Below are 27,284 nucleotides of genomic sequence, written 5' to 3' on the forward strand. Positions count from 1 at the left end.
GAGTCACAAAATACTATCTTTAATGGTTAAAAAGCATGAATAAATTGATACAGTTCTTTTGTTAAATAATGCCAAAGTAAAATAGATTTCCAAAAATGAACTTTTACAGCATAAATATTGTTTTAGAAACACATGTACTTGTATTTAATTTATTTTTGAAACCATGTTTATAAAACTCTTTATTATGGCTTTCTGTGATTAGGTTATTATGGAAACCACAGACTTTTAAGATATTTCATAAGTTGGCCAAGAAAGAATGTCTTAAGTATACATTGGATTGTCCCTTAATCCACAGAATTTGAAAAACAAATAAAAGAAACATGGTAATGATCACTGTAGGTTATTAAAGCTGTTATACAAATGAAACCAAACAAAAAAAAGTCTATGTTTGCCTAAAAAAATTAAGGTAGGGTAAAATGTAAGGAGAAGAAAAAAAATTACAATCTTATTCTCAACAACAATCGTTATTATCTTGAAATACATCATTATCTATTTTTACTATGTGTTTTACTCACAGTATTGGAAAGGAGAATTGAGATTTTCTAGCCTGAAGCTTGAAGATTCAGGCATGTATCAATGTGTAGCAGAAAATATACATGGAATGATTTATTCAAATGCTGAATTAAAAGTTATTGGTAAGTGTATTATACTACATTATTATAAAACATTTTAGGAAGAAAAAGCAATAATTGCATTCCAATTAAGTTTCATCAGTAGTATCTACCAACTGATAATATCTGTGTTCGATTCTAACTGCTAGTTTTGAATTTTAAAGTAGTTTAAATTCATTCAACTATTCAAACTATTAGGGTCAAAGGAATTAGCTCATCTTAAATATGTTTAGAAGGATCTGAATATTTTGAACTACAGGTAAATCACTTAGCAATCATTCAAAGTTCTGACAGCTGCCCGCTAGTCATGTGACAACATATCAGGTGCTCAGCAACCAGCCTGCATTTATGGCTGTTTGCATTTTCCTACAGTTACATGACCATGTTTTATCTTTTTGAATAATTTGAATATATTTTTCTGTTATGTTCTTGGTTCGATTAGGCACTGATGAGGCAGAGTGGTGAAACAGCAAACATGTTTATTAAGTAACAACAGAAGCAGCCCTAATGACTGCTGAACAGCTATATATACGGTTCGCCTCTAGGCAGCAGCCAATAGATTTAAAGTAACAATTCCCACCCAAAACATAGTTAAAAGCTTGGAGACAGGCAGTCTGGATTGCAGCAACAAGAACCATTTAAGCAATCATTCACTTAAGTACATCAATTAAGGACACTACATTGTGCAACTGATTGTAGCAATTAAGGCCAATACATTACACCCCTTCCCCCTAGATAGTTCATACTCTCAAATGCTTGACATAGTCCTGCAAATACTTAGGCAGTCGTCATGAGCTTTCCGAATGTCTAGTGGTCACTTGGGACGCCCAGTCTACCCACTCGCCTGCCAAGCTGGGTAGACCAGGACTCTGATATCCGGTGGATTCGGGTCGACCCAAATCCCTTTGGCTAGCCTGTCCCGGTAGGCCCAAGCAAAGTCCATCTGGGGAACAGAGTCCGTCAGCCCGGAATCCAGAGCCGCTTGCTGGTGCGGCTCAGTGGGTGCAGTCTGTGTGACCAGAGGGATTTTACTTACAGCCGATTTGCCGTCTCCTTGGCTGAGAATCCTGTCAAAGCATGCAGGCTCTGCCATCGGGCCGCTGCCATACTGTCCTTATGGTTGGCCCTCTTGAGAGCCCTGAGCCAGTGACTGGTTCGCTAGCCTTTGACGCAGTTGGTCGATGTTCTGCTGAATTACTCGACCATCTTCCAAGGCCACTTCGTACGAAAGTGGCCCTGACACCTTAGCAACCACAGCTACCACCCAGAAAGCCCCTTGACTGTAATTCTGGGCCCAAACCCGGTCACCAACTTGCAGACTTCGCGGTGGTTTTGTCTGTGCTGTGTCCGAGGCAACTCAGGATGCAGCCGGACCAGCTTCGTAATTAAGCGCTGGCCTCATCTGAATTCAGCCGGGCTCCTTTCCCTGGACATGCAGGAAGTTGTGCATTGTGAGTTGTGCGTAAGAAATCTGCCAGCCTATGGTGCCAGTTGCCAGTGACTATTCCTTTGAGGGATTCTTTGGTCGTTCGGACCATGCGTTCCACTTGGCCGTTCGAAGCTGGGTGAAAGGGAGCTGAAGTGGCATGCCTTATTAGATTAGCCCTGAGGAAGGACTGGAATTCTGTCATGGTGAAGTGGGCCCCATTGTCTGAAACCAGCACGTCTGGTAACCCGTGCGTTGCAAAGATCCTGCGCAGTTCCTGGATTATCCTGGCAGTAGTCATAGTTGGGACTGGGGTGACCTCTAACCATTTGGAGTGGCTGTCCACCACAATAAGGAACAACTGTCCCTGAAATGGCCTGGCAAAATTGACATGGATTCTTGACCATGAGGAATGTGTGGCTTCCCATCGATGGACAGGGGCTTGAGGCATTTCTGGCCTTGATTCCTGGCATGTGAAACAGCTGTGTACTTGGGTCTCGATATCTTTATCCAGCCCAGGCCACCAAAGGTAGCTCCTCATGAGTGCCTTCTTCCGGACTATTCCCGGATGTCCCTCGTTCAGTTACTCTAGTACCCTGGCCCTTAACAAGTTCGGGACTATGACCCGACTCCCCCAAAGACTGCACCCCTTATGAGCTGAGAACTCATCTCTCCTCATGAAGAAGCTCTGGAATTCTGATCCTGGACATTTGTCCAGCCATCCTGTGTGCACCCAGTTTAACACGTGACTAAGCGTTTTGTCAGCAGCTGTCTCAGCAGCCACGTCCCCAGCATGAAGGGGAGACTCCTGTAAATCCTGGATAACCAGGATGCGCGTAGCCGGAGTGGGGTCTGGCTCTACGTGAGGCAGGGGCAACCTGCTAAGGTCATCTGCATGGGCCATTTCCTTGCCCGGTTTGTGAATCAGCTCGTAGCTGTAAGCTGAAAGGAAGATAGACCACCTCAGCATGTGTGGGGACAGAATCTGAGGTGTCTGGTTGTTCATGGTGAACAACCCTAGAAGTGGCTTGTGGTCCGTGAAGACCATGAAATGGCAGCTATACAAGTAATCATGGAACTTTTTTATGCCGGCCACTATGGGCCTCTCTGTCGATTTGAGCAATGGGAGTCTGTTTCTCATCAGGCCTCAAATGGCTCAACACTGCCCCTACCCCATACAGCGATGAATCACACATGATGCAGACAGGCAGCATTTCACTAAAGTGAGTGAGTACTGAGTTTGAAGACAGCAGTGATTTGACTGCTGTAAAGCTTTTCTCATAGATGCTCATCCACTGCCACTGGGACTTTTTGTCCAAGAGTGGTGTAATGGCTCTGTCACTGTGACCTTGTGTGGGAGGAAGGCATGGTAAAAATTCAGGAGTCCCAAGAAGGCCTGAAGCTCCCCCTTAGGCTTAGGGCTGAGAGCCTGCTGGATTGACTTTAGTTTTGAATCCACCAGGTGAATGCCAGTGGCATCTATGCAGTAACCGAGGAACTCGGTCGAGTCTACCCCAATCTTGCACTTCTTTTTTAATTTCAGCCCCACTTTGTGGAACCACTGAAGGGCAGCCTTGAGCTGTTCTGCTAGTATCTCCCCTGACTCCCTGGTGATGAGGACATCATCAAAGTAGGGGCACACCCCTGGGATTCCCTTGAGCATACGCTCCATCACTCCCTGGAAAAGCCCGGGGGCAACACTGACCCTGAACTGGTGGTGCTTAACCCTGAAAGCCCCCCTGCGGGTAACAATTGTCTGAGTGTCTGCTGTGGTGTCATCCACGGGCAGCTGCTGGTAGGCTTGTGCCAAATCTAATTTGGCGAAGACGTGACCCCTCCTATAGGGATGATCATGCACTTCTAGTCCGTGCATATGCGCACCTCCCCATTGACCTTAAGTGGCGTAACTATGGGAGTCTCCCACACCCCACTATCAACTGGTTGTAACACTCCTTGTTTTTTTTTTGTTTTTTTAATTCCATTTATATCCCGCCCTTCTCCGAAGACTCAGGGCGGCTTACAAGCTTAGCAGTAGCCTTCATTCTATGTATATGCCTGCTTATTAGGGCTTTCACCCCCCCAAGCGGCATTATTACAAAGTCAGCTTAATTGCCCCCAACAATCTGGGTCCTCATTTTACCTACCTCGGAAGGATGGAAGGCTGAGTCAACCTTGAGCCTGGTGGGATGCGAACCTGCACTAATTGCAGGCAGCTGGTGTTACTTAAGGAGGCATTAGCCCACTGCTCCACCAAGCTCTTGTTGCACAAGCTTGTCCAGCTCTGCGTCTATTTTGGGCTTGAGGGCAAAAGGCACTCTTCGAGGCTTAATCCATATCGAGGTTACTGTAGGATCAAGGTGAAGGGCAATAGGCAGCCCCTTGTATTTTCCTAAACTTAGGCCGAACACATCAGCAAACTTGTGGAAAACTGCTGACAAATCTGCAGCTTGCATTTTATGGATGCTGATCACTTGGATGCCCAAGGCATCAAACCAATCTAAGCCAATGAGGCTTGTGCAATGTCCTTCCACTGCTACAATGCCTAGTGGACCCTAAAACCCCTTGAACTATACATGGAGCGAGGCCTCACCATTGACTGCCACTCAGGAGTTTTGGAAGTCTGTAAGCAAAAGGTTTGATGGCCTGAGCTTGGCTCATCTGCCACTGCAGCTGCAAATGTGCTGAAAGTTCCCTTATGAGATTATGGATAGGCTGACCCTGTGTCCAGTTCCATGTTGCATGGAACTCCCTGAAGCTTGACCTTGAGTCTAAGCTTCTGCTTAAGGGGGTGGTGGGCACCAGTCCTGAACACACTCCTCCAGCTGGAGCAAAACCCTACTCTGTGTTGCCCTGGGGCCCTGGTACCTCTCCTGAATGCGTCGTCTGGCAGACCATCCCTCAGGCAACCTCTACAGACGGCGGCAATGTGGCCTGGTTTGCCACATGCTCGGCACGTTGTTGCTTGGAACTGGCATTCCGAGTGTCTATGGCTGCCTCTGCAGCCCATGCATCTAGGGAAGGGAACTGCCTTGTCAGGTGTTCTCTGTCCCGTCTTTGGTTGCTTTCACAGCTGATTGACCTCAAGGTCCAAATCGGAGTCTTCCTTGCACTCAGCGTCCTCGTGGTGGACAGCTTCTGGGTTGGGCATGCTCTTGGAGGGCCGCAACACTTTAACGGCCCCTCTGGCGGCTTCGTCAGCCATCACCTCCTTCAAGGCATCTTGTAGTGAGAGGATCTCCTTTGTGAACAGCTTCTGCTAGAGCTCTCAATTTCTCAGTCCACAGACTAAATGGTCCCTCAGCCTTTCCTCCAAGTCTGCAAAGTTGCAAAGCTGAGACGCCTGTCGGAGAGTGGTTATGAACTCAGTTGCAGACTCGCCGGACTGTTGCTCCTGCTGCTCAAATGCATGCCTAAATGCTATGATGGATAGTTTTGGCTCGAAGTGGTCCCTGAGCTTCTTCTTCAGATCCACGTAGGTGACCGACTCGAGCAGAGCAGGGGCGACCAGATTCTCAACTATGTCGAAGGTAGCCGGGCCGCACACACACAGGAGTGTTGCAGCCTTCAACCCGTCTTCACTAACCTGGTTAGTGCGGAGATAATTCTCAATGTGAGAGATGTAAGAACTCCACCTCTTGGGGTGCGCCACATCAAATTCCTCCAATTTTCCGACTTTTGCCATGCTGAGTTGCTTCTTGCTTTCAATGCCTTGTTCTGCTGGCTTCTGTGCTGGCCCTAGGATGAATCCTTAGGGTGTGGTGGTCTCCAGCATGGCTGGCTGGCAGACCAAGGGGTGGGAATGTAGATGCTGCCAGGCTCTGCTGCTGGCCTCACGCCCTAGTGATTTCAGACTCTCAGTTAAGCAGCACATCCCATCCTCGTTGCCACTTATGTTCTTGGTTCAGTTAGGCATTGATGAGGCAGAGTGGTGAAACAGCAAGCATGTTTATTAAGTAACAACAGAAGCAGCCCTAACAGCTGCTGAATAGCTATATATACAGTTCACCTCTAGGCAACAACCAATAGATTTAAAATAACAATTCAACCCAAAACATAGTTAACAGCTTGGAGACGGGCAGTCTGGGTTGCAGCAACAACAACTGTTTAAGTGGGGTGGGGCAGGGCCAGCGCTGTGGTGGGACAATGCATCCTTTGGGGGCTCCTGAAGGATCATCACTTTTTAGCTGTTTGGGGGGGGGTCTGTCTGGGTTTCAGATAGACCAGAGCTGTCCTGTAGGGATGGTGAAGAAGGGAAGCACAGTTTGGCAGCACAGGAGGGAGTACAACCTCCTGGAGAGCCAACAGAAGCTTCCCAGACCAGCAGCTGTTGCGGGTTTTTCGCACCCGGCGGGCTCCTCATGAACTTGCCAATAAATGAGGACACGTCTCTCTGAGCGTTCTCGGGATGAGGGCCCAGACCGAAGTCCCAAGCTCTCTTTTATTGAGATACAAGCAACCCACAAGCAACAAGCAATTATCTTAATGGTTACATTTCAGCTATCCATCAAGCAGTTATCTTAAGGTTACAAATGGTTACATTTCAGCTATGCATCAAGCAATTATCTTAAGGTTATAAATCAGCTACATTTCTGTATGGAATGTCTTTGTTCCTGTAACTATCTTGTATGTGTTACTTTCTTGTACGTGTTCCAACGGGTGTCTGTCTGCACGTAGCAAGGTCATCTGATTTTTGGTAAACTGCAACTTATGAACAGAAACGAAACTTGTCTCTGCCCTGAGCCAGACCTGCGCCATTTTATGTGAGCCTAAGGTGGAAATATCACAGGTTTCCTACATCTCCTCCTTTTTTGTTTTTTGACCCAAAGGGCTCAGGAGGACAGAGATGTGGTGCATTCCGTTGCTAAGCATAAGGCTTTCTTTTGGTCCTCCTCGCCATCTGTGTCTAATACGAAGGAGGCCTTTTCAATGGCACGGTCCGTAGTATTTGACTCAAGGTCTTCTTGAGGCAATAACTGATATTTTCTTTCCCACAAGGCATTTACATGCTTGATGGCACGTTGCTCTGCTATAAATGAAATGCTATTAGAGATAGTTCTAACAAAAATAGGTAAAACACAAGGCAAAATAATACATCCTAAAGCAATCATACTAATTAAAGCTACAATAGCTTGCAAACCAGGTAATTTGGGAAACCAGGAGCCAAATGTCTCTGCCCTGAGCCAGACCTGCGCCATTTTATGTGAGCCTAAGGTGGAAATATCACAGGTTTCCTACACAGCTGTCAGATAGCCATTGCGAGCCATCACAAGCCAGGCAGCCACTTGGAAGAATTAGAAAGTAAAATTGGAGGATTGCCTGGGTGAGTCGATTAAGAGACCATAGAAGGGAAAAACTTTCTTTTTTAAATGCTGGAAATTTTTATTATTACATTTATTATTGTGGCGGGGGGAGAGAAATAAGAAGAATTTGAAGCTGTGAAGAAAGTGGGTGGGAGCGGGCTTTTAAGCTGCTCCTCTTCTGGAACTGTAGCGGCGGAAAAAAGTAGAAGGCAAGAGCAGGCAACGAATCAGTGTAAAAACAGTGTGGAATTTGAAAATCCTGTGGAAAATATTTGGATTGATGGAATGGATGAGAGTAAATGACTGCTGGAGGTGTAGGTTGCTTATTCTAAGTGACTTACCTCTTTTTCTTTTACTATTCACTTTGTATTTTTTTTTTTGTATTTAGGCTGGGAGTACTTTTGAAGATGCAATGCTACCTAGAGACACCTGGGTGTTAGTTGATTTGGTAGACTTACTAAATAAATAGAGGAGATGACTTAGTGACCTTGAACATCTGCTGGCCTTTTTTTAAAGTTTTTATTATTATTTTTTATTCTCTACATACATATATTAATTTTTCAAACAACATGCAAGCTGGGTTCATAACACGCTGATACATATACAGATTTTACTCTTTGGTTCTCTCTTCTAACCATTTGTAAAATAGATTCCAGCTTTTATAGTATTCTGTTTCTTCTTTTTCTTTTAATCTCATTGTTAATCTGTCCATCTCTGCGCATTCCAATATCTTCTTTATTACCTCTTCTTCTGATGGTATTTGTTCATTTTTCCAGCATTGTGCATAACTTATTCTTGCTGCAGTTACAATATGTAAAACCAAATATAAATTTTGTTTGTTAGTCTTTTCTGGTACAATACCTAATAAAAAAAATCAGGTTTAAATGCTACACGTTCTCCTAATATTTTTTCTAGCCAAGTATGTATTTTTTTCCAATAAGCCTTTACTTTGTCACATGTCCACCAAATACGATAATATGTACCTAAATTATGTTTACATTTCCAACATTTACCTGATACATTTTTAAACATTTTTGCTAATCTAGCTGGGGGTAAATGCCATCTATAAAGCATTTTATCCAAATTTTCTTTGTATGCAGTTGACATTGTCAATTTATAATTTCTCTCCCACAATTTTTGCCATTCTTCTAGATCTACGTTATAACCAAAGTTTTCCGCCCACCTTGTCATTGTCCCTTTAACTTGTTCACTTTCCATCTCTAAAGTTAACAAAAAATTATACAATTTTTTAATTAATTTCTCATCAGAAGTTAATATCTTATCAAACACATTTTGTTCTTTATAAAATCCATACATTTTCATATCTTTTTCATATCTATTTTGTATTTGTAAGTGTACCCACCATGACATGTTGATACCCTGATGTTCCAGTTCTTGTTTAGATTTTAATGTCCCATCAATATTTTAAAATATCTCTGTACGTCCAGGTTTTTTCAAAATCTAACAAGTTTACATGTGAAAAAGCTTCAATTGTTGATAACCACCCTGGAATTTTTACATATATTTTCATTTTAATTTTTTCCCACACTGTTATCAAAGCATTTCTAATAAAATGGTTTTGAAAATATCCATGAATTTTGTTTTTCCCATACCACAAAAACGCATGCCATCCCAATTGTAAGTCATGTCCCTCCAAGCATAACAAACTTTTATTCCTAAGCATTATCCATTCTTTCACCCATGTCAATACAGATGCTTGGTAATACAAAGCCCACTCAGGTAAACCAGAACCTCCATTTTCTAATGTTGTTGTTGTTGTTAGCTGCAAAGTTGTGTCCGACCCATCGCGACCCCATGGACAACATTCCTCCAGGCTTTCCTGTCCTCTACCATCTTCTGGAGTCCATTTAAGCTCATGCCTACTGCTTCAGTGACTCCATCCAGCCACCTCATTCTCTGTCGTCCCCTTCTTCTATTGCCCTCAATCTTTCCCAGCATTAGGCTCTTCTCCAGTGAGTCCTTCCTTCTCATTAGGTGGCCAAAGTATTTGAGTTTTAGCTTCAGGGTCTGGCCTTCTAAAGAGCAGTCAGGGTTGATCTCCTCTAGAACTGACCAGTTTGATCGCCTTGCAGTCCAAGGGACTCGCAGGAGTCTTCTCCAGCACCATAGTTCAAAGGCCTCAATTATTTGGCGCTCAGCCTTTTTTATGGTCCAACTTTCACTGCCATACATTGCAACTGGGAAGACCATAGCCTTGACTATACGCACTTTTGTTGACAGGGTGATGTCTCTGCTTTTTAGTGTGCTGTCTAGATTTGCCATGGCTTTCCTCCCGAGGAGCAAGCGTCTTTTAATTTCTTGGCTACAGTCCCCATCTGCAGTGATCTTGGAGCCCAGGAAAATAAAATCTGTCACTACCTCCATTTCTTCCCCATTTATTTGCTAGGAATTGAGAGGGCCGGATGCCATGATCTTGGTTTTCTTAATGTTAAGTTTCAACCCAAGTTTTGCACTCTCCTTCTTCACCCGCAACAAGAGGCTCTTTAGTTCTTCTTCACTTTCTGCCATTAGAGTGGTATCATCTGCATATCTTAAGTTGTTGATATTTCTTCCGGCAATCTTAATTCCAACTTTTGATTCATCTAGCCCTGCCTTTCTCATGATGTGCTCTGCATATAAGTTAAATAGGCCTTGCCTATACAGCCTTGCCGGACTCCTTTCCCAATTTTGAACCAATCAGTGGTTCCATGTCCAGTTTTCACTGTAGCTTCTTGGCCCACATATAGGTTTCTCAAGAGACAAATAACATGGTGTGGTACACCCATCTCTTTAAGAACTTGCCACAGTTTGTTATGATCCACACAATCAAAGGCTTTAGCATAGTCAATGAAGCAGAAGTAGATGTTTTTCTGGAACTCTCTAGCTTTCTCCATGATCCAGCGTATGTTGGCAATTTGATCTCTAGTTCCTCTGCCTATTAGAAATCCTGCCTGTACTTCTGGTAGTTCTCGATCCACATACTGCTGGAGTCTAGCTTGTAGGATTTTAAGCATAACCTTACTAGCATGAGAAATTAGTGCAATGGTGCGATAGTTTGAACATTCCCATTTTCTTTAGTATCTTGCAAAGTTTTCCTCTTTATTCTAGCTTTTTTCCCTTGCCATACAAACTTCAAAACTAAAGAATTCAACTCTTTAAAAAAAATTCCCCCAAGTTTTATCGGAATTGTCCGAAACAAAAACAGAATCTTAGGCAATAATATTCATTTTAATTGTAGCTATCCTTCCTAATAGAGACAATTTTAAATTCTTCCATTTTTCCAGGTCTAACTTCATTTGTTTCAATAACCTTGTATAGTTATCTTCTTTTAATGTTGAACATTTAGCTGATAAATATATACCCAAATATTTTACCTTTTTCACTATCTGTACCTCTGTCACTTCTGATATTCGACTTTTTTGTTTATCCATAACATTTTTAACTATTATCTTAGTTTTTTCCTTGTTTATTTTTAATCCTGCTACTTCACCATATTGTTCTAATTTCCCCCACAATTTTGGAATCATCTCCAAGGGCTCTTCCAAAATAAATACCAAATCATCAGCAAATGCTTGTAATTTATATGTTTCACCCTTTACCTCCAAACCTCTAATTTCTGCATCTCATCATATTCCAATTTAAAACCTCCAATGTGAAAATGAATAATAGACGAGATAGAAGGCATCCTTGCCTTGTGCCTTTCCTTATTTCAAAACTCTCAGTACAATCTCCATTCACAATCACTTTGGCGGTTTGTTTATTATATATTGTCTTTACCATATTTATGAAGTTCTGTCCAAAATCCATTATTTGTAATTGATGAATCAAAAACTGCCATGAAAGATTGTCAAATGCCTTTTGAGCATCTAAAAATATTAATGCCATTTGTTTCCCCGGATGTAATTCATAATATTCCAATACATCTAGTATCATTCTTAAGTTATTTTTAATTTGTCTTTTTGGTAAAAAGCCATTTTGATCCAGGTGGATAAATTCAACTAGATATTTTTTCAGTCTCTCTGCCATTATTGAAGTAAAAATTTTATAATCCACATTAAGTAGTGAAATCGGTCTATAATTCTTAACCTGAGTCAAATCTGAATCATCTTTTGGTATTAAGGTAATGTTTGCTTCAATCCACGTCATCGGCATTTTAGCTTCTAATAAAAGACCATTGCAAACATCTTTCAACAGATCACTTAATATCTCTTGTAGACTTTTGCATAGTTCTGCCGGGAGTCCATCTGGGCCAGGAGCTTTATCATTTTTTTTGTCTCTTTATAGCCTCTGTTATTTCCATCATTGTAACTCCTTCATCTAGCATATTTTTAAATGTCTCTGAAACCTTCTGAAGGTTACTATCTTTCAAATATTTTACAGTTTTCTCTCTTGAAGTCTCCTTTTTTATCATACAGATCCTTATAGAATTCTTTAACTATCTTTTTTATTTCTTCATTTTTATATTGTAAATGACCTTTCCCATCCAATAGATTATGTATCATTTTTTTTCTTTCTGTTTTTTAAGTTGGTAAGCTAACCACCTTCCCGGCTTATTGGCATTTTCAAAGAAATTCTGCTTCGCTCTTTTTATCTGTTCTGCCATTTTTTCTGAATCTAACAAATTTAATTTATGTTTTATCATATCCATATCTCTTATTAAAGTCTTTTTTTCCGGATTCTTTTGCAATTCTGATTCTAACTTTCCAAATTCTTTTCTTAATAATACATATTGCTGTTTTCTCTGTTTATTTTTCCTTGCCATATACGATGTAGCTATACCTCTAAAGTATGCTTTAGCTGTGTCCCATAGATTTTGTATCGTAGTATTTCTTTCTTATTTTCTTTTTAAAAAGTTCCATTTCTTTTTTTATTAACTCTATGAATTCTTTTTCCTTTAATATGGAACAGTTTAAAGTCCATCTTAGCCTTTTTTGTATCCCTTTCCAAGTCATTTTCAGAGGGTTGTGATCTGCCCATGTGCCTATTTCTATTTCAATGTCCTGCACATTCATTCTCAAATCAGCAGTCATCCAAATCATATCAATTCTTGACCAGGATTTCTGGCTATTTGAATAAAAAGTATATTGTACTTTTTGTGGATTTATTTCCCTCCAAATATCTTGAATTCCAATTTCCTCCACCATATCAAAAAATGTCTTAGGTAGTCTTCCTCTACCATTTTTCCTTGTTTTGTTACTTTTATAATCAATTTTTCCATCTTTTATTGCATTAAAATCTCCTAGTAAACAAATATTTTGATACTCCATTTCTATTATTTTTCTATGTAGATTTTTATAGAACTTTTCTTGTTTGTCATTTGGTGCATAAATTGCCACTAATAATATTTGTTTTTGATGCAGATAAATTTCTACCATTAATATTCTTCCTTCTTCATCTGAATATATCATTTTCGAATTTATTGTCTCTTTAATATATAGAGCTACTCCTCTTTTTTTCTGTTGTGCTGATGCATAGTAAAGTTTTCCAATCTTTGAATATTCCAATAGTTTATAATTTTGTGCTTTTATATGTGTTTTTACAAACAAATTATATCCAAATTCAGTTTCCATAATTTCCTAAAAATCTTGTTTCTTTTAATTGAGGACAGTCAGCAGCTGAAATTGAGGGAGGTATAGACAAAATCTTTCGTGTGAATTCATGGATTGCAAGGCAGAGGAAGCTACCTAGAGATGTGGTGGTTTATTTTACAAAGAGAGCAATCAGGAATGAAGTTATCCAAGTTGCTTATGATACTAAGCTTGTGGTTGCTGAGCAAGAAGTTTTGGTTTTAAAAGAGATTCCTCCAAGAATTCTAAGGAGAAGGAAAGATTTAGCTTTTTTGGCACAGGAACTTAAGAAATGCGATATCAAGTTTAGATGGGAGATACCAGTGGGCATGGTGGTGATGCATGAAGGCACAAGACACCGTTTGGTCACAGTGATCCAGGCACGTGATTTTTATAGCAAAGTTTTAAAAGCAACCCCTCTACCAGTTTTGGAATCTGCAAAGAAAAATGGCAAGGGAAAGCCTCAAGATGCTGAAGGAACACAGACAGATGAGAAAGGTACTGGAGGGGATCAAATTACAGCTTCATCGGCAGATGCTAGAAAGCAGAGGATGACGCGTGCCGCCTTAAGACGAGTGAGACAAGAGCAAGAGCAAGATCAGCAGAAAGTTATGGAACCTCCAAAGCGTACCTATAGCGAAGCTGTGGGAGGGGCGCGGCCTAAGGAAGTTAAGGGGATCCTGGCAGGCGTGCTCCAGAAGCTTCGGGACGCCAAGGATGGTGACTAAGTTCCTAACTTGGAACGTTAATGGATTAAACTCACCACAGAAGAGAAAGAAAGTTTTTCAATACTTAAAACAATTTAAGACTGATGTTATTTGCTTGCAAGAAACACATATTAGGGTTATGGACCAAAAATACCTGCTGAACTTAAGGTTGGGTACGCAATTTACTGCTTCTGCAATGAATAAGAAAAATGGAGTGGTTATTTATGTTAAGAATACTCTGACAGCGGAACTAATAGAAGCAGATAAACAAGGAAGATATGTTATAATAGATCTGCTGTTAGAAGGCAAAAAAACGCTTTTGGTTGGATTCTATGCTCCTAATCAACAACAAGCTGACTTTTATAGAACACTACATATTAAGATTACCCAGATGGATTATAAATCTTTTATTTTTATGGGAGATTGGAATGGTGTCTTGGATGTACAACTGGACAAGTGGGGTTCTTTTAAACATGCCCCGAGCCATGCTAGATTGCTTAAATCTTTTTTTTGAAATTAAGGATGATCTGGAATTGTGAGATATCTGGAGAGACACACATCTACATGAAAAGGATTATACTGTTTTTTCTGATAGACACCAATCTTTTTCCAGGATTGATTTTATATTACTGACTAATGATCTTTTTTCTAGGATTAAGAAGATAAAGATTTGTCCAAGAACTATATCTGACCATAGTCCAGTCTGGTTAGAGATTAATAAGAACAATGGAGATAGGCGCTCTTGGCGCTTAAATGAGAACTTGTTTAGAAATCAGAGTAATGTGGAAGAAAGTAAAAAACAGATGAAGGACTTTTTTGAAATTAATATGAACAAGGATACTTCTATGGACATGGTTTGGGACGCTAGTAAAGCTTATATGAGAGGGGTGTTAATATATATGAATAATAAATACAGACGTAACTTGGAAGCTAGGAGGAAAGAATTGGAGAATGAAATTAGGGGAAAAGAAAAGGCCCTAATTTTGAATCCATCGGATGTGAAGATCAAAGAGGTTATTAATTTGTTAAGAGGGACGCGGTGGCTCAGTGGGTTGGGACGCTGAGCTTGTCGATCAGAAGGTCGGCAGTTTGGCGGGTCGAATCCCGAGTGCCGCGTAACAGAGTGAGCGCCTGTTACTCGTCCCAGCTTCTGCCCACCTAGCAGTTCGAAAGCACGTAAAAATGCAAGTAGAAAAATAGGGACCACTACGGTGGGAAGGTAACAGCGTTCCGTGCGCCTTTGGCGTCTAGTCATGCCGGCCACATGACCACGGAGACGTCCTCGGACAAACGCTGGCTCTTCGGCTATGAAACGGAGATGAGCACCGGCCCCTAGAGTCGGAAACGACTAGCACGCATGTGCAGGGGAACCTTTACCTTTACCTAATTTGTTAAGAGGACAATTTGATAAGCTGATGGCTGATCAGGTGGCAACTAACTAACGGTTTGCTAGACATAACACTTTTTGCAATGCCAATAAACCAGGTAGATGGTTGGCTTATAGGTTAAGGAAAAAGCAAAGGGCTTCTAACATAGACAAAATAGAACATAAAGGTAAGGTTGTGTATCAACAGGATCTTATTAAGGAAGCCTTTGTGGACTTTTATTCCAAATTATATGCTAAAGATAAGATTAATGAAGCAGATATTGACGTATATCTGAAGAATGCCAACATCCCGGTTCTTACACAAGAACAAAAGGAAGAGATTAATCAATTGATAACAGAAGAAGAATTTTTTTTAGCAATTAAGCAGTTGAAGGTGGATAAAGCGCCAGGTACGGATGGACTGACTGCGGTCTATTACAAAAATCTACAATCGGAGGTGATAAAGCCATTAAGGGAATTGTTTCAGACAATTCAAAGGGGAGGAAAGGTGCCTCCGTCTTGGAGAACTGCTTTTATTTCTTTGATTCCGAAGGAAGATCAGGATGTTACTCAAGTAAGAAATTACAGACCAATATCACTTTTGAATACGGACTACAAGATATTTGCTAAGGTTTGAAAGATCATTCGCAACAACGTTATATTATGGCGTGGAAAAAGTGGATTGATTATATCCAGAACAAATATGGGACTAAAAAGTTTCACTTAGCATTTGAATAAGTTTTTTTTCTTTTCTTTATGTGATATTAGTACTGCTTGTAGTCATTTCATATGAGCTAGAGTGCGATAGACTTAATAGTTTATTGTTGTTAGCATATGGTTGTTTATGATTGTTTCTGCTTTTATACCTTGTATTTAGCTCTGGGAAGTCGGGGAGGGGGGAAGGGGGAAGGGGGGGAGGGTTAGGGAGGGCTAGGAAGGGGTGGGCGGAGGGCGGGGGGGAGGGATTGTTAAAGATAAAATGTAATGTAAAACTTTTTAATAAAAAAAAATTTCTACCATTAATATTCTTCCTTCTTCATCTGAATATATCATTTTCGAATTTATTGTCTCTTTAATATATAGAGCTACTCTTTTTTTCTGTTGTGCTGATGCATAGTAAAGTTTTCCAATCTTTGAATATTCCAATAGTTTATAATTTTGTGCTTTTATATGTGTTTTTGCAAACAAATTATATCCAAATTCAGTTTCCATAGTTTCCTAAAAATCTTGTTTCTTTTAATTGAGGAGTTCAATCCATTTATGTTTACTGAAAAGATTCCACTTTCTTTATCCATTTCCATTTACTTATATTTCAGTCTAACCGATCTAATAGTTCTTTGTTCTCTAGCTGGTCTCTCATCCTCCCCCTTTTGGAGACCCTCCTCTTTCTGTTCTTTTGTTTGTGCAGTAGCTCCTTAAGTCTTCTCTTCTGTTTGTTTCTGCTCTTTATTTTCCCCTTGACCTCTTTTTATTCCTTCATCCAAAATTGACCTATTTTTCTCTTCAAAGTCTTCTGCTTTCCAAATTGAATCAAGTCTATATCTTGTGTTGTTCCAGTTTATTAAGATGCCTTCTGGCATCAGCCATCTGAAGTAGTCAAGAAATGATACTGTCTTCGTGAATCTCTAACTCTCTTAGGTATCTGTTTTAAGACCACAATTTCTGTATCTTTATATTGTATTGGTTCATCTCTTACTTTCTGCAGTATTTCATCTCTTGTTGTCTTCCTTGCAAGCTGTACATGTACTTCTCTTGGTAACTTATTTCTTCTTGCATAGCTTGAATTGAAGTGGAATATCCCATCTAATTCAAGTTGAATGTCCTCTCTATCCGCTTTCAGAACCTCCTCCAAAATGTCAATAATCACCTCTTCTATGTTTTCCTTAGGGTGTGGTGGTCTCCAGCATGGCTGGCTGGCAGACCGAGGTGGGGGCAAAGTAGTTGCTGCCAGGCTCTGGTGCTGGCCTCACGCCCTAGTGATTTCAGGCTCTCAGTTAAGCAGCACATCCCATCCTCGTTGCCACTGTTATGTTCTTGGTTCAGTTAGGCATTGATGAGGCACAGTGGTGAAACAGCAAGCATGTTTATTAAGTAACAACAGAAACAGCCCTAATGGCTGCTGCATAGCTATATATACGGTTCGCCTCTAGGCAGCAACCAATAGATTTAAAATAACAATTCCCACCCAAAACATAGTTAACAGCTTGGAGATGGGCAGTCTGGGTTGCAGCAACAACAATCGTTTAAGTGGGGTGGGGCGGGGCCAGCGCTGTGGTGGGACGATGAATCCTTTGCGGGCTCCTGAAGGATCGTCACTTTTTAGCTGTTTGGGGGGGGTCTGTCTGGGTTTCAGATAGACCAGAGCCATCCTGTAGGGATGGTGAAGAAGGGAAGCACAGTTTGGCAGCACAGGAGGGATCGCAACCTCCTGGAGAGCCAACAGAAGCTTCCCGGACCAGCAGCTGTCAGATAGCCATTGTGAGCCATCACAAGCCAGGCAGCCACTTGGAAGAATTAGAAAGTAAAATTGGAGGATTGCCTGGGTGAGACGAGTAAGAGACCATAGAAGGGAAAAACTTTCTTTTTTAAATGCTGGAAATTGTGGCAGGGAGGGAGAAATAAGAAGAATTTGAAGCTGTGAAGAAAGTGGGTGGGAGCGGGCTTTTAAGCTGCTCCTCTTCTGGAACTGTAGCGGCGGAAAAAAGTAGAAGGCAAGAGCAGGCAACAAATCAGTGTAAAAACAGTGTGGAATTTGAAAATCCTGTGGAAAATAATTGGATTGATGGAACGGATGAGAATAAATGACTGCTGGAGGTGTAGGTTGCTTATTCTAAGTGACTTACCTCTTTTTCTTTGTTTTTTTTTTTTTTTGGTATTTAGGCTGGGAGTACTTTTGAAGATGCAATGCTACCTAGAGACACCTGGGTGTTAGTTGATTTGGTAAACTTACTAAATAAATAGAGGAGATGACTTAGTGACCTTGAACAACATCTGCCGGCCTTATTGATAAGAAGTTTGACATTTATTACAGAGACTGTTTTTTCTTTTGGTGAATGGTGGATTGTTTTTACTTTGGAGGCTTTACTTTTGATTTCCCCTTTTTCTTTTTGGATTAAGGCACGAAGAGCCTTAAACAAAGAAGTGTAACCTTTGTGGATTAATTTTTTTCTTTTTTCTTTCTTTTTCTTTCTCTTTTTTTCCTTCTTGGAGCACATTTAGATATAGTATTTCACTGATATTTGTATTATAAATCATTGAGAAGATGAAGAAGACTACAGTATAGCACATTTACCAACAGCTGCCTCAACATCACAGAGCACTGTGATGCAGAGAACACTGGACACTACAACACAGCAAGATAAATTCAACTTGGAATTGAAAAACATGATACAGGCACTTCACACAGACTTCAAGGAAGGGATAGGCAAACTAGAAGAGGAACTAAAAGAGGTCAAAGAACTGATGGAGAAAACAAACAAAGACTGCAACAAGCGGAAGAAAAAAATTGAATCAACAGATAAGAGAGTAGAGGAGATGGATAATCGACTTACATTAAGAGATAGGAATCAGGGGGGGAAATGATTATCTCTTTAGAGATGGATAGAGCTGATTATTATTTAAGATTCCAAAATGTTGAAAAAGAAAAGGGAGAGAACTTAGCAGATGTGATGGTGGAAATATTAGCAGAAGCATTGGAGGAAAGCAAGGAAAAGATAATGATATAGACGAGATATTTAGAATACATACTAGATACACAATGAGGAATAATCTTCCTAGAGAAGTTCATCTAAGATTTACTTAAAAAAAGCATTAAGGGCAGATATATTACAGATGCTGAGAAATGCCACAGTAAAATAGGAAGGAAGAGAGATAGTGATATTAAAACAGATTACAAGAAGAGTGAGAGATTTGAGAAAGGAGTACCATTTTTTGATGAAATAATTAAAGAAGGGATAAATTTTAGCTGGTTAATACCAGAGGGAGTACAGAGACATAGACTGGACACATTAGAGAAAGCAGAACTTTTTTATGATTATTACTTTGGGCAGCAAGAAGAAGAAAGGCTGAGAGGGGAAAGAGAAATTAGAAATTAGATATCAGGGAGATGAGACAGAGAAGCAACGGAGTGAGTATAGTAAAGAACAGGAGGAAAGGGTGTTGAGAGAAAGGATAAGAGCAAAAGAGGCAAAAGAGCATAGAGAGATGAGAATGACGAGATCAGCTAAAACTTTAAACAAATAATCATGGAAGAAGAGATAAAAGCAATTTTGATAAATATAAATAGACTAAACTCAGCCATAAAAAGGAAAAGAACACTAAATAAACTGGAGAAATTAAAAATGGACATAACTTGTTTGCAAGTTCATATTAGGAAACAACATAAAAATCTATTAGAATATCCATAATTGGGAGAATTATATACCTCACTTGCTGATCAGATTAAAAGAGGTGTGGCATTATATATTCAGAAAGCAATACAAACTAAATTGATATACTCTAATGAACAAGGATGAATCTTAATTGTGTAAGTTACTATGAATTGTAAAAAATCATTATTGGTAGCGATTTATGCACCAAATGAAAACCAAGAAAATTTCTATTCAGAATTACACAAGAAAATAATAGAATTAGACTATGAAAGTATATGTATGATTGGTGGTTTAAATGCTATTGTAAAGGCCGAGCTGCATTATAATACGACCAAAAAAAAACCCAAGACCCTAAGGAGAACACTTCCAAAATCTTTTCATAATATGGTGGACGAATTAAATATATTAGATGTTTGGAGAGAAAAATACCCAGAAAAGAAGCAATATACATTCTACTCTAACAGACACCTGTCCTGGTTGAGAATAGATATGATATGGATGTCAACAGACTTATTTATAAATATGCAAAATATAGCCATAGGAACAAGCACATGGGCGGATCACAACCCAGTTACAATCATATGGAAAGGACAAAAAAAGAGAACAAGATAGACATTAAACCAAACTGTATTGAATGAAAAAGACTTTCAGCAATATATGGAAAAAGAAATGACTTTCTTTTTCAAGGAAAACAAAATAGAAGATACCTCACTCTAAAATGTTTGGGACATGGCAAAAGCGTATGTGAGAGGACTTGTTATGACTTATTTGGGGAAAAAGAATAAACAGAAAAGACAAAATAAGAAAAAACTGGAGGAAGAATATAAGATACTTGAGAAAGAATTACAGAAAGATACACAAAACAAAAAGATTAAAAGTTTAATGGAGCTGAACAAACATAAAATGAACCTAATAGATAATGAAGAAGTAGCAATGAAAATAAAGGCAGCCAAACAAACCTTTTTGAACATGCAAATAAACCAGAGAGATGGTTAACAGAAGCAATTAAAAGATGAAAAAATGGCAAAATACTAGGACTGGATGGATTACCAGCAGAGCTATATAAGACATTGCAGGAAGTGCTAGGCAATGTAATGCTGGAACTCTATAATGAACTTTTCTCTGTAGCTAAGATACCAGATTCGTGGTCAGAAGCACTTATTACCCTGATACCAAAGGAAGAAACAGAAATGCAGAAAATAAAGAATTATAGACCGATTTCCTTACTGAATGTGGACTATAAAATATTTGCATCAATAATGGTGGAAACATTTTTAAATGAATTTATACATTTGGATCAAAATGGTTTCCTACCTAAAAGACAGATTAGAGACAATATGTGAATTGTATTGAACACATTATTATGAAGCACACCCGGAAAAATAGATGGCATTGATGTTCCTGGATGCACAGAAGGCATTTGACAATGTGAACTGCCAATTCATGATAAGGCAATTGCAGACTATGGACTTTGGGGAGAAATTTATAAATGTAATTAAAACAATTTACAATAAGCAATCAGCCAAAGTAATAATAAATGGAGATATGAATTAAAATAAATAAAATAAATAAATAAATATGACTGAGAAGATTAATATTTTGAAGGGAACAAGACAGGGATGCCCTCTATATCCATTATTGTTTGTCTTGACATTAGAGGTACTAAACAGAAGTATAACACAGAATAATGACATAAAAGGTATGAAAATTAAGAGGGAATAATATAAGCTATAAGCTTTTGCAGATGATTTAGTATTTATCTTGGAGGAGCCACTAGAGACAGGACCTGTATTAATAGATCAAATAGAAAAATAGGTGAGGTAGCGGGATTGAAGATTAATAAAAAAATAAAACAAAAATGTTAGTGAAAAACATTACTGAAAAAAGAAAAAAATATGGGAAAGCTAGATATACAGATTGTAAAGAAGGTAAAATATCTGGAGATTCACTTGACAGCAAAATGTGAAACAATTAAAGAGGATAATTATTTTTTTTTATTATTTTTTTATTTTTTATTTTAATCCCATTTATATCCCGCCCTTCTCCGAAGACTCAGGGCAGCTTACAATTTAAGCACAAACCAATGTGCTTAGCAATAGCCTTCATTCTATGTATATGCCTGCTTATTAGGGCTTTCCCCCCCAAGCGGCATTATTACAAAGTCAGCTTATTGCCCCCAACAGTCTGGGTCCTCATTTTACCTACCTTATCACAAATTGAAAAGACAAATTGAAGTAGATTTGGATAAATGGAAAAATGTACAATTATCATTAATAGGAAGGATTGCAATAATCAAAATGAATATATTACCATGATTGTTGTTTTTGTTTTCAACAGTACCAATAAGATTGGAAATGAAATATTTCGAGTGGCTTAAAAAATAATTCTGAAGTATATTTGGCAGGGAAAAAAGGCAAGGAATAATGTAAAAATGTTATAAGATGCAAGACTCAGAGGTGGGTTTGGTCTACCTAATTGGGAATTATATTATCAGGCTGCAGCACTATCATGGATGAGAGAATGGATCTTATTGAGGAACACGAGATTATTGACATTAGAGGGACATGATTTTCAGTTGGGATGGCACACTTTTATTTGGTATGGGAAAAATAGAATATGTTATATAGCTAAGCTGGACCGCGTGGACCGCATGGACGACTCGGACAACTGGTTACAGCATCAGATCACTCTTTATTGAATGGCACACCGGACTGAGACAAAGGCCACTGTTGGTCCCTCATATACACCTAGCCAGGTGAGTCCTTATTTTGCGCATGCCCACGATGGCGGAGGTGCTGGGCTGAGCTCCGTGGAGCATTTCCAGTTTTGGCGTCCTTACCGGTCCTTTGGGGTTCCTCCAAGCCCGCGGAGATGTTTTTCCTCTTTGTCGTGGCTCGGAGAGTTGATTGAACTGAGAGAGAAGGAGAGTCGGCATGCAGTTGGAGTTGCAGCCCTCCATTTTTCAACTAAGCTTCGGTGTCTTCATCTCGGAGGCCCTGGTGGAGCTGGGAGGAGCCGCGGCTTGGAGGGCTCTGAATGGTGGATCCTCGGGGCCGATAGAGCCGCGGCCTAGAGTGGCCTCCGATTTTCCTGTTTGCTTAGTAATGGTGGTTGACTCGGCCTCAGAATAGAACGGTGGAGTGATCGACTGCGAGCGGAATGGGGAGCGTTTTGCTGGCTCGTGGCCCCTGTGCGGTCTGTGGAGGTCTGTTTGAAGTCACTCTTGTTTGCTCTCGACCGAGGAGGCCTGCGGCTGGCGTGGGACTGCCTGACTTCTGGTGCTGTGTGTGGCTGGCTGGGCGACGGGCTTTTTGCCTCCGGCTTTCAGCCCCCTGCATCGGGGTCCATCGATCTTCAATCCTGCGTCTCCTGCTCTCCCCGCTTTGCGTTTCCCGCCTTGAGATGAACTCTGCTCTCCAACTTAACTATGGTTATCCTCAGGTTAATCCTGATAACTGCTGCTCTTCTTTTTCTCTCTCTATGGTCCCCACTGAAGCAAGAAGGTCTTGGACGAGCCTCTGTGAGAGGGCGGCTCGTATATGTTATCATCGATACCAACCAATTACCATCTGCTGCCTCCCTAGAGGTGAGAGATCTAGGGAGGTATGCCCTTTTGAGTTGGCAATTGTCCATCCCTTCGTAGATCTGGGCCCTTCGTGAGAGGGAGGTGCCTGTTCTATCCTGGAGTCATCTGACTGGTACCCAGCTCAGTGGCAGGGAGCTGGTGAATTGGACACTTTTGACTTTCAGCTTTCCAACTTTTGACTGATGGACTGCCTGACTGGACTCCCCCGGACTAATGGTTTTATCTTACTCCAGCACAGCCTTATTGGCGCTCAGGGGTGCCCCCCTCTCCTGGGTGCGACCCGCCTGCTTTTCCATCGTGCCTCCTGATGACGGACCCAATTATTGGGACCCCGAGAGATGGCTGGGCAGGGACAGGAGCCTCTCTTCCAAATTTAATAAGAGGCCCCTGGTGTGTTTTTTAGCTAAATGTTTTGAGGGGTTAGGGAGGGGGGTGGGCTCATCGGCTCGGTTGGAAACTAGGGGGGTTCCACCAACCGTTTCTCAGACCAGGTCAGGGACTGATCGCGCCGTGGTAGGGGCCGGGCTGGGGGTTTACGGGGCCCCGGAGCAGGGTGTGGGATTATCTATTCCCACGGCGGTTGGGAATGGCCGCAGGTGTAGGAACAGAGGGCCACATCAATACCCGGGGGTGCGTCCCCGCTGTCTTCAAGCGGTGATGCGCTCCGACCCTCTGATTTCAGCACGTGGTACCGGGAGCGAGGATGAGCAGCCACCTGAGCTCAGGTTCGTGTATTTTAATGCCAGGTCTGTAATGAATAAAGCACCTCTCATTCGCGATCTGATTGAGGAGGAGCATGCGGACCTGGCTTGCATTACGGAGACCTGGTTGGGACCAGAGGGCGGGGTCCCCCTGGTTGATCTTAGCCCATCAGGTTTCCGGGTGCTGCACCAGCCTAGGGCTCAAGGTAGGGGCGGTGGAGTGGCAGTTGTTGTGAGGGAGACCTTATGTCCGTGGGAGGCCACCATAGTCCAGATAGCCGGGTGTGAGTCCCTCCTCCTGAGATGTGGTCCCAGAGCTCAGTTGGGCTTGCTGTTGGTGTATATTTCACCTAGACACGTGGCAGCAGCCCTGCCTGAGCTTCTCAATATCCTCTCAGGGTTGGTGGTTGAGTTCCCCAAACTTATAGTTTTGGGTGACTTCAACCTACCATCCCTGGGGGGATCATCTGAGTTAGCTCGGGAGTTCATGGCTTCCATGACGGCCATGGACCTGAAGCAGGTTATTCTGGGCCCAACTCACGGAGGGGGTCACACGCTCGATCTGGTTTTTCTATCTGGACGGTGGTTAGATGATCTTGGGGGGGGTTCCCCAATTAATTTACCCCTGTCATGGACCGATCATCATCTCCTGCGGATGGTCTTCCGTTTTGCCACTCCCTGTCGTGGGGTTGCTGAGCCAACAAGATGGTTCCGCCCTAGGCGCCTTATGGACCCTGAGCGGTTCCAAACGGCGCTTGGGCCCCCACCTGCCTCCTTTGCTCACAGCTCGGTCGATGCCCTGGTGGAAGCCTGGGAAAGGGCAGCCACAGAGGCACTCGACCAAGTTGTACCCATGCGGCCCTTGACCCGACGCAGATCCCAACGGGCCCCATGGTTCTCCATGGAGCTCCGCGAGATGAAGCGTCGGAGACGGGGCCTAGAGAGCTGTTGGAGGTCCAGCCGATCCGAATCCGACCGGTTACGACTAAGGTCGTTTACGAGAACTTATCTCGTAGCATTGAGGGTGGCTAGGTCTAACCACTTTGCCACCCTCATTGCGTCCGCAGAGAATCGCCCGGCCGCCCTGTTTAGGGTGACTCGCTCTCTCCTTAATCAGGAGGTGAGGGAGGAACCCTTGCAGGGTCGAGCCGAGGAGTTTAGTCGATTTCTGTCGGACAAAATCGCTCGGATCCGGACCGGTTTGGACTCCGACTGGGCAGAGTCTGTCGAAGAGGATACGGGCGGTCTTGTCGATTTAATCTGGGAAGAGTTCGATCCTGTGACCCCTGAAGAAGTGGACAAGATCATGGGGAAGCTGAGCTCCACCACGTGTTTGTTGGACCCGTGCCCCTCCTGGCTGACTTATGCAGCCCGGGATGGGACACGAGGCTGGCTCCAGGCAGTGATTACTGCTTCTTTGAGTCAGGGTAGTTTTCCCGCCGCCTTGAAGGAGGCGGTGGTGAGACCCCTCCTCAAGAAGCCGGCCTTGGACCCAGCAATTTTAAACAACTATCGTCCGGTCTCCAACCTTCGGTTTTTGGCGAAGGTTGTTGAGAGCGTGGTGGCGCATCAGCTCCCTTTGTTCTTGGAGGAAGCTGACTACCTAGACCCGTACCAATCGGGTTTCAGGCCCGGGTACAGCACGGAGACGGCATTGGTCGCGCTGGTGAATGATCTCTGGCGGGCTCGGGACAGGGGTTGTTCCTCTGTCCTAGTCCTTTTAGACCTCTCAGCGGCTTTTGATACCATCGACCATGGTATCCTGCTGCGACGTCTCAGGGGGTTAGGAGTGGGAGGCACGGTTCTCCAGTGGTTCTCCTCTTAACTCCTGGGACGTTCGCAGTCGGTGTTGGCAGGGGGGCAGAGATCGACCCTGAGACCTCTCATTTGTGGAGTTCCTCAGGGATCGGTTCTCTCGCCTCTCCTGTTCAACATCTATATGAAGCCGCTGGGTGAGATCATTCGTGGTTTTGGAGTTGGGTATCACCAATATGCTGATGATACCCAACTTTTTATTTCCACCCCAAACCACCCCAGCGATGCCCTCGACGTGATGTCCCGTTGCCTGGAGGCGGTCCGGGTCTGGATGGGGAGGAACAGGCTTCGACTCAACCCTGACAAGACTGAGTGGCTGTTCGTGCCGGCATCCCGGGAAATTCCGATTATTCCATCATTGGCCATGGGGGGTGAGCTATTACCCCCCGTAGATAGGGCTCGCAACTTGGGGGTCCTTCTAGATTCACAGCTCTCTTTGGAAGAGCATATTGGAGCTGTGACTAGGGGGGCCTTTGCCCAGGTTCGCCTGGTGTGCCAGTTGCGGCCCTATCTAGACCGGGATGCCTTGCGCACAGTCACTCATGCGCTCGTGACCTCTCGTCTAGACTACTGTAATGCTCTCTACATGGGGCTGCCCTTGAGGTCCACCCGGAGACTCCAGCTGGTGCAGAATGCAGCCGCGCGAGTTGTCTTGGGAGTTTCCCGATACTCCCATGTTACACCTCTGCTCCGCGAGCTGCATTGGCTACCGGTTGCTCTCCGGGTGAGGTTCAAGGTGTTAGTTATGACGTACAAAGCCCTTCATGGCATGGGTCCGGATTACCTACGGCAACACCTGCGACCGGCGTCAACGTCCCTCCGTCCAGTGCGCTCCCACAGAGAGGGCCTCCTCAGGGTGCCGCCGATCAAAGAATGCCGATTGGCGACCCCCAGGGGGAGAGCGTTCTCTGTGGGCGCGCCAGACCTTTGGAACAGCTTACCGGTTGAGCTCCGGACGGCCCCCGACCTTCGCTCCTTCCGGCGCGATCTTAAAACATTCTTTTTCGAACAAGCTGGCCTGGTCTGACGGGGTGGGGTTGGGTTTTTTAAAATTAGTTTTTAACTTAATATGTATTGATTTTATGGGCATGATGTTTAATTGGTTTTTAATGGTTTTTTAATTTTTGTATCTGATTTTTATTGTGTATTGCCCTGTTCACCGCCCTGAGTCCTTCGGGAGAAGGGCGGTATAGAAATCAAATTATTAAATTAAATTAAATTATTAACTGGGGACCAATCTGTTCATCTGGATTTCTCACCGTGGACTATCCAGCCAATCCAGATAGAGTACGTCGCCACCTGGTGGTGTCAGTGGCTCACTGCTGTAACTATATACATAACACCCCTTCCCCTCATACGTAATAAAAACACATCAATTGACAATACACAATGATTATCTGATTGTTTTTTTACACTGCTGAACCTAAGAATACCCTTGCCTCAAAACCTCACAAACTCCTCTAGATACATCGGTGGCCTATGAGATCTGTTGGACCGTTTCGGTGTTTGTTCCTTGTTCATGTCAATCGGGTCCGCAATTTGGTCATCTGTTTTGCCCTGATCCCCTGCCCTATTGACCCCCTCATCTCTTTGGACCTGGGCCTGTTGTTACTCGGCCCCACCAACGCTTCTGGGTAAATGTCTACTCTCAGTATGTTCTTCCACCTCCTCCTGATCTGAAGAAGATGAAGATGGCAGGCCATGTTGAGGTATCAGAGATTCCTCAGGAGATGGCAGATCATGTTGAGGTGTCTGAGATTTCTCAGGGGCCCACCTCCTCAATTGATCCAGATGCCTTCTGACCTGGCGGCCCTCCTCCACCTCTACAATGTATG

The 27,284-nt window shown here is 42.4% G+C and overlaps 1 protein-coding gene across 1 annotated transcript in view; it reads left to right on the top strand.

Annotated features, from left to right (window-relative positions):
- The window catches only part of CNTN1 (contactin 1), a gene marked incomplete at both ends in the record, with an annotated part of 255,936 nt that overhangs the window by 69,972 nt on the left and 158,680 nt on the right, over positions 1–27,284 (top strand). The window contains one exon of the mRNA XM_081330364.1: positions 518–635. Within this exon, the coding sequence (XP_081186490.1) occupies positions 518–635 (118 nt within the window). The remainder of the gene's footprint in view (positions 1–517; positions 636–27,284) is intronic.

The sequence above is a fragment of the Vipera berus genome, assembly GCF_964194415.1.
Source record: "Vipera berus genome assembly, chromosome: 6".
NCBI lineage: Eukaryota > Metazoa > Chordata > Lepidosauria > Squamata > Viperidae > Vipera > Vipera berus.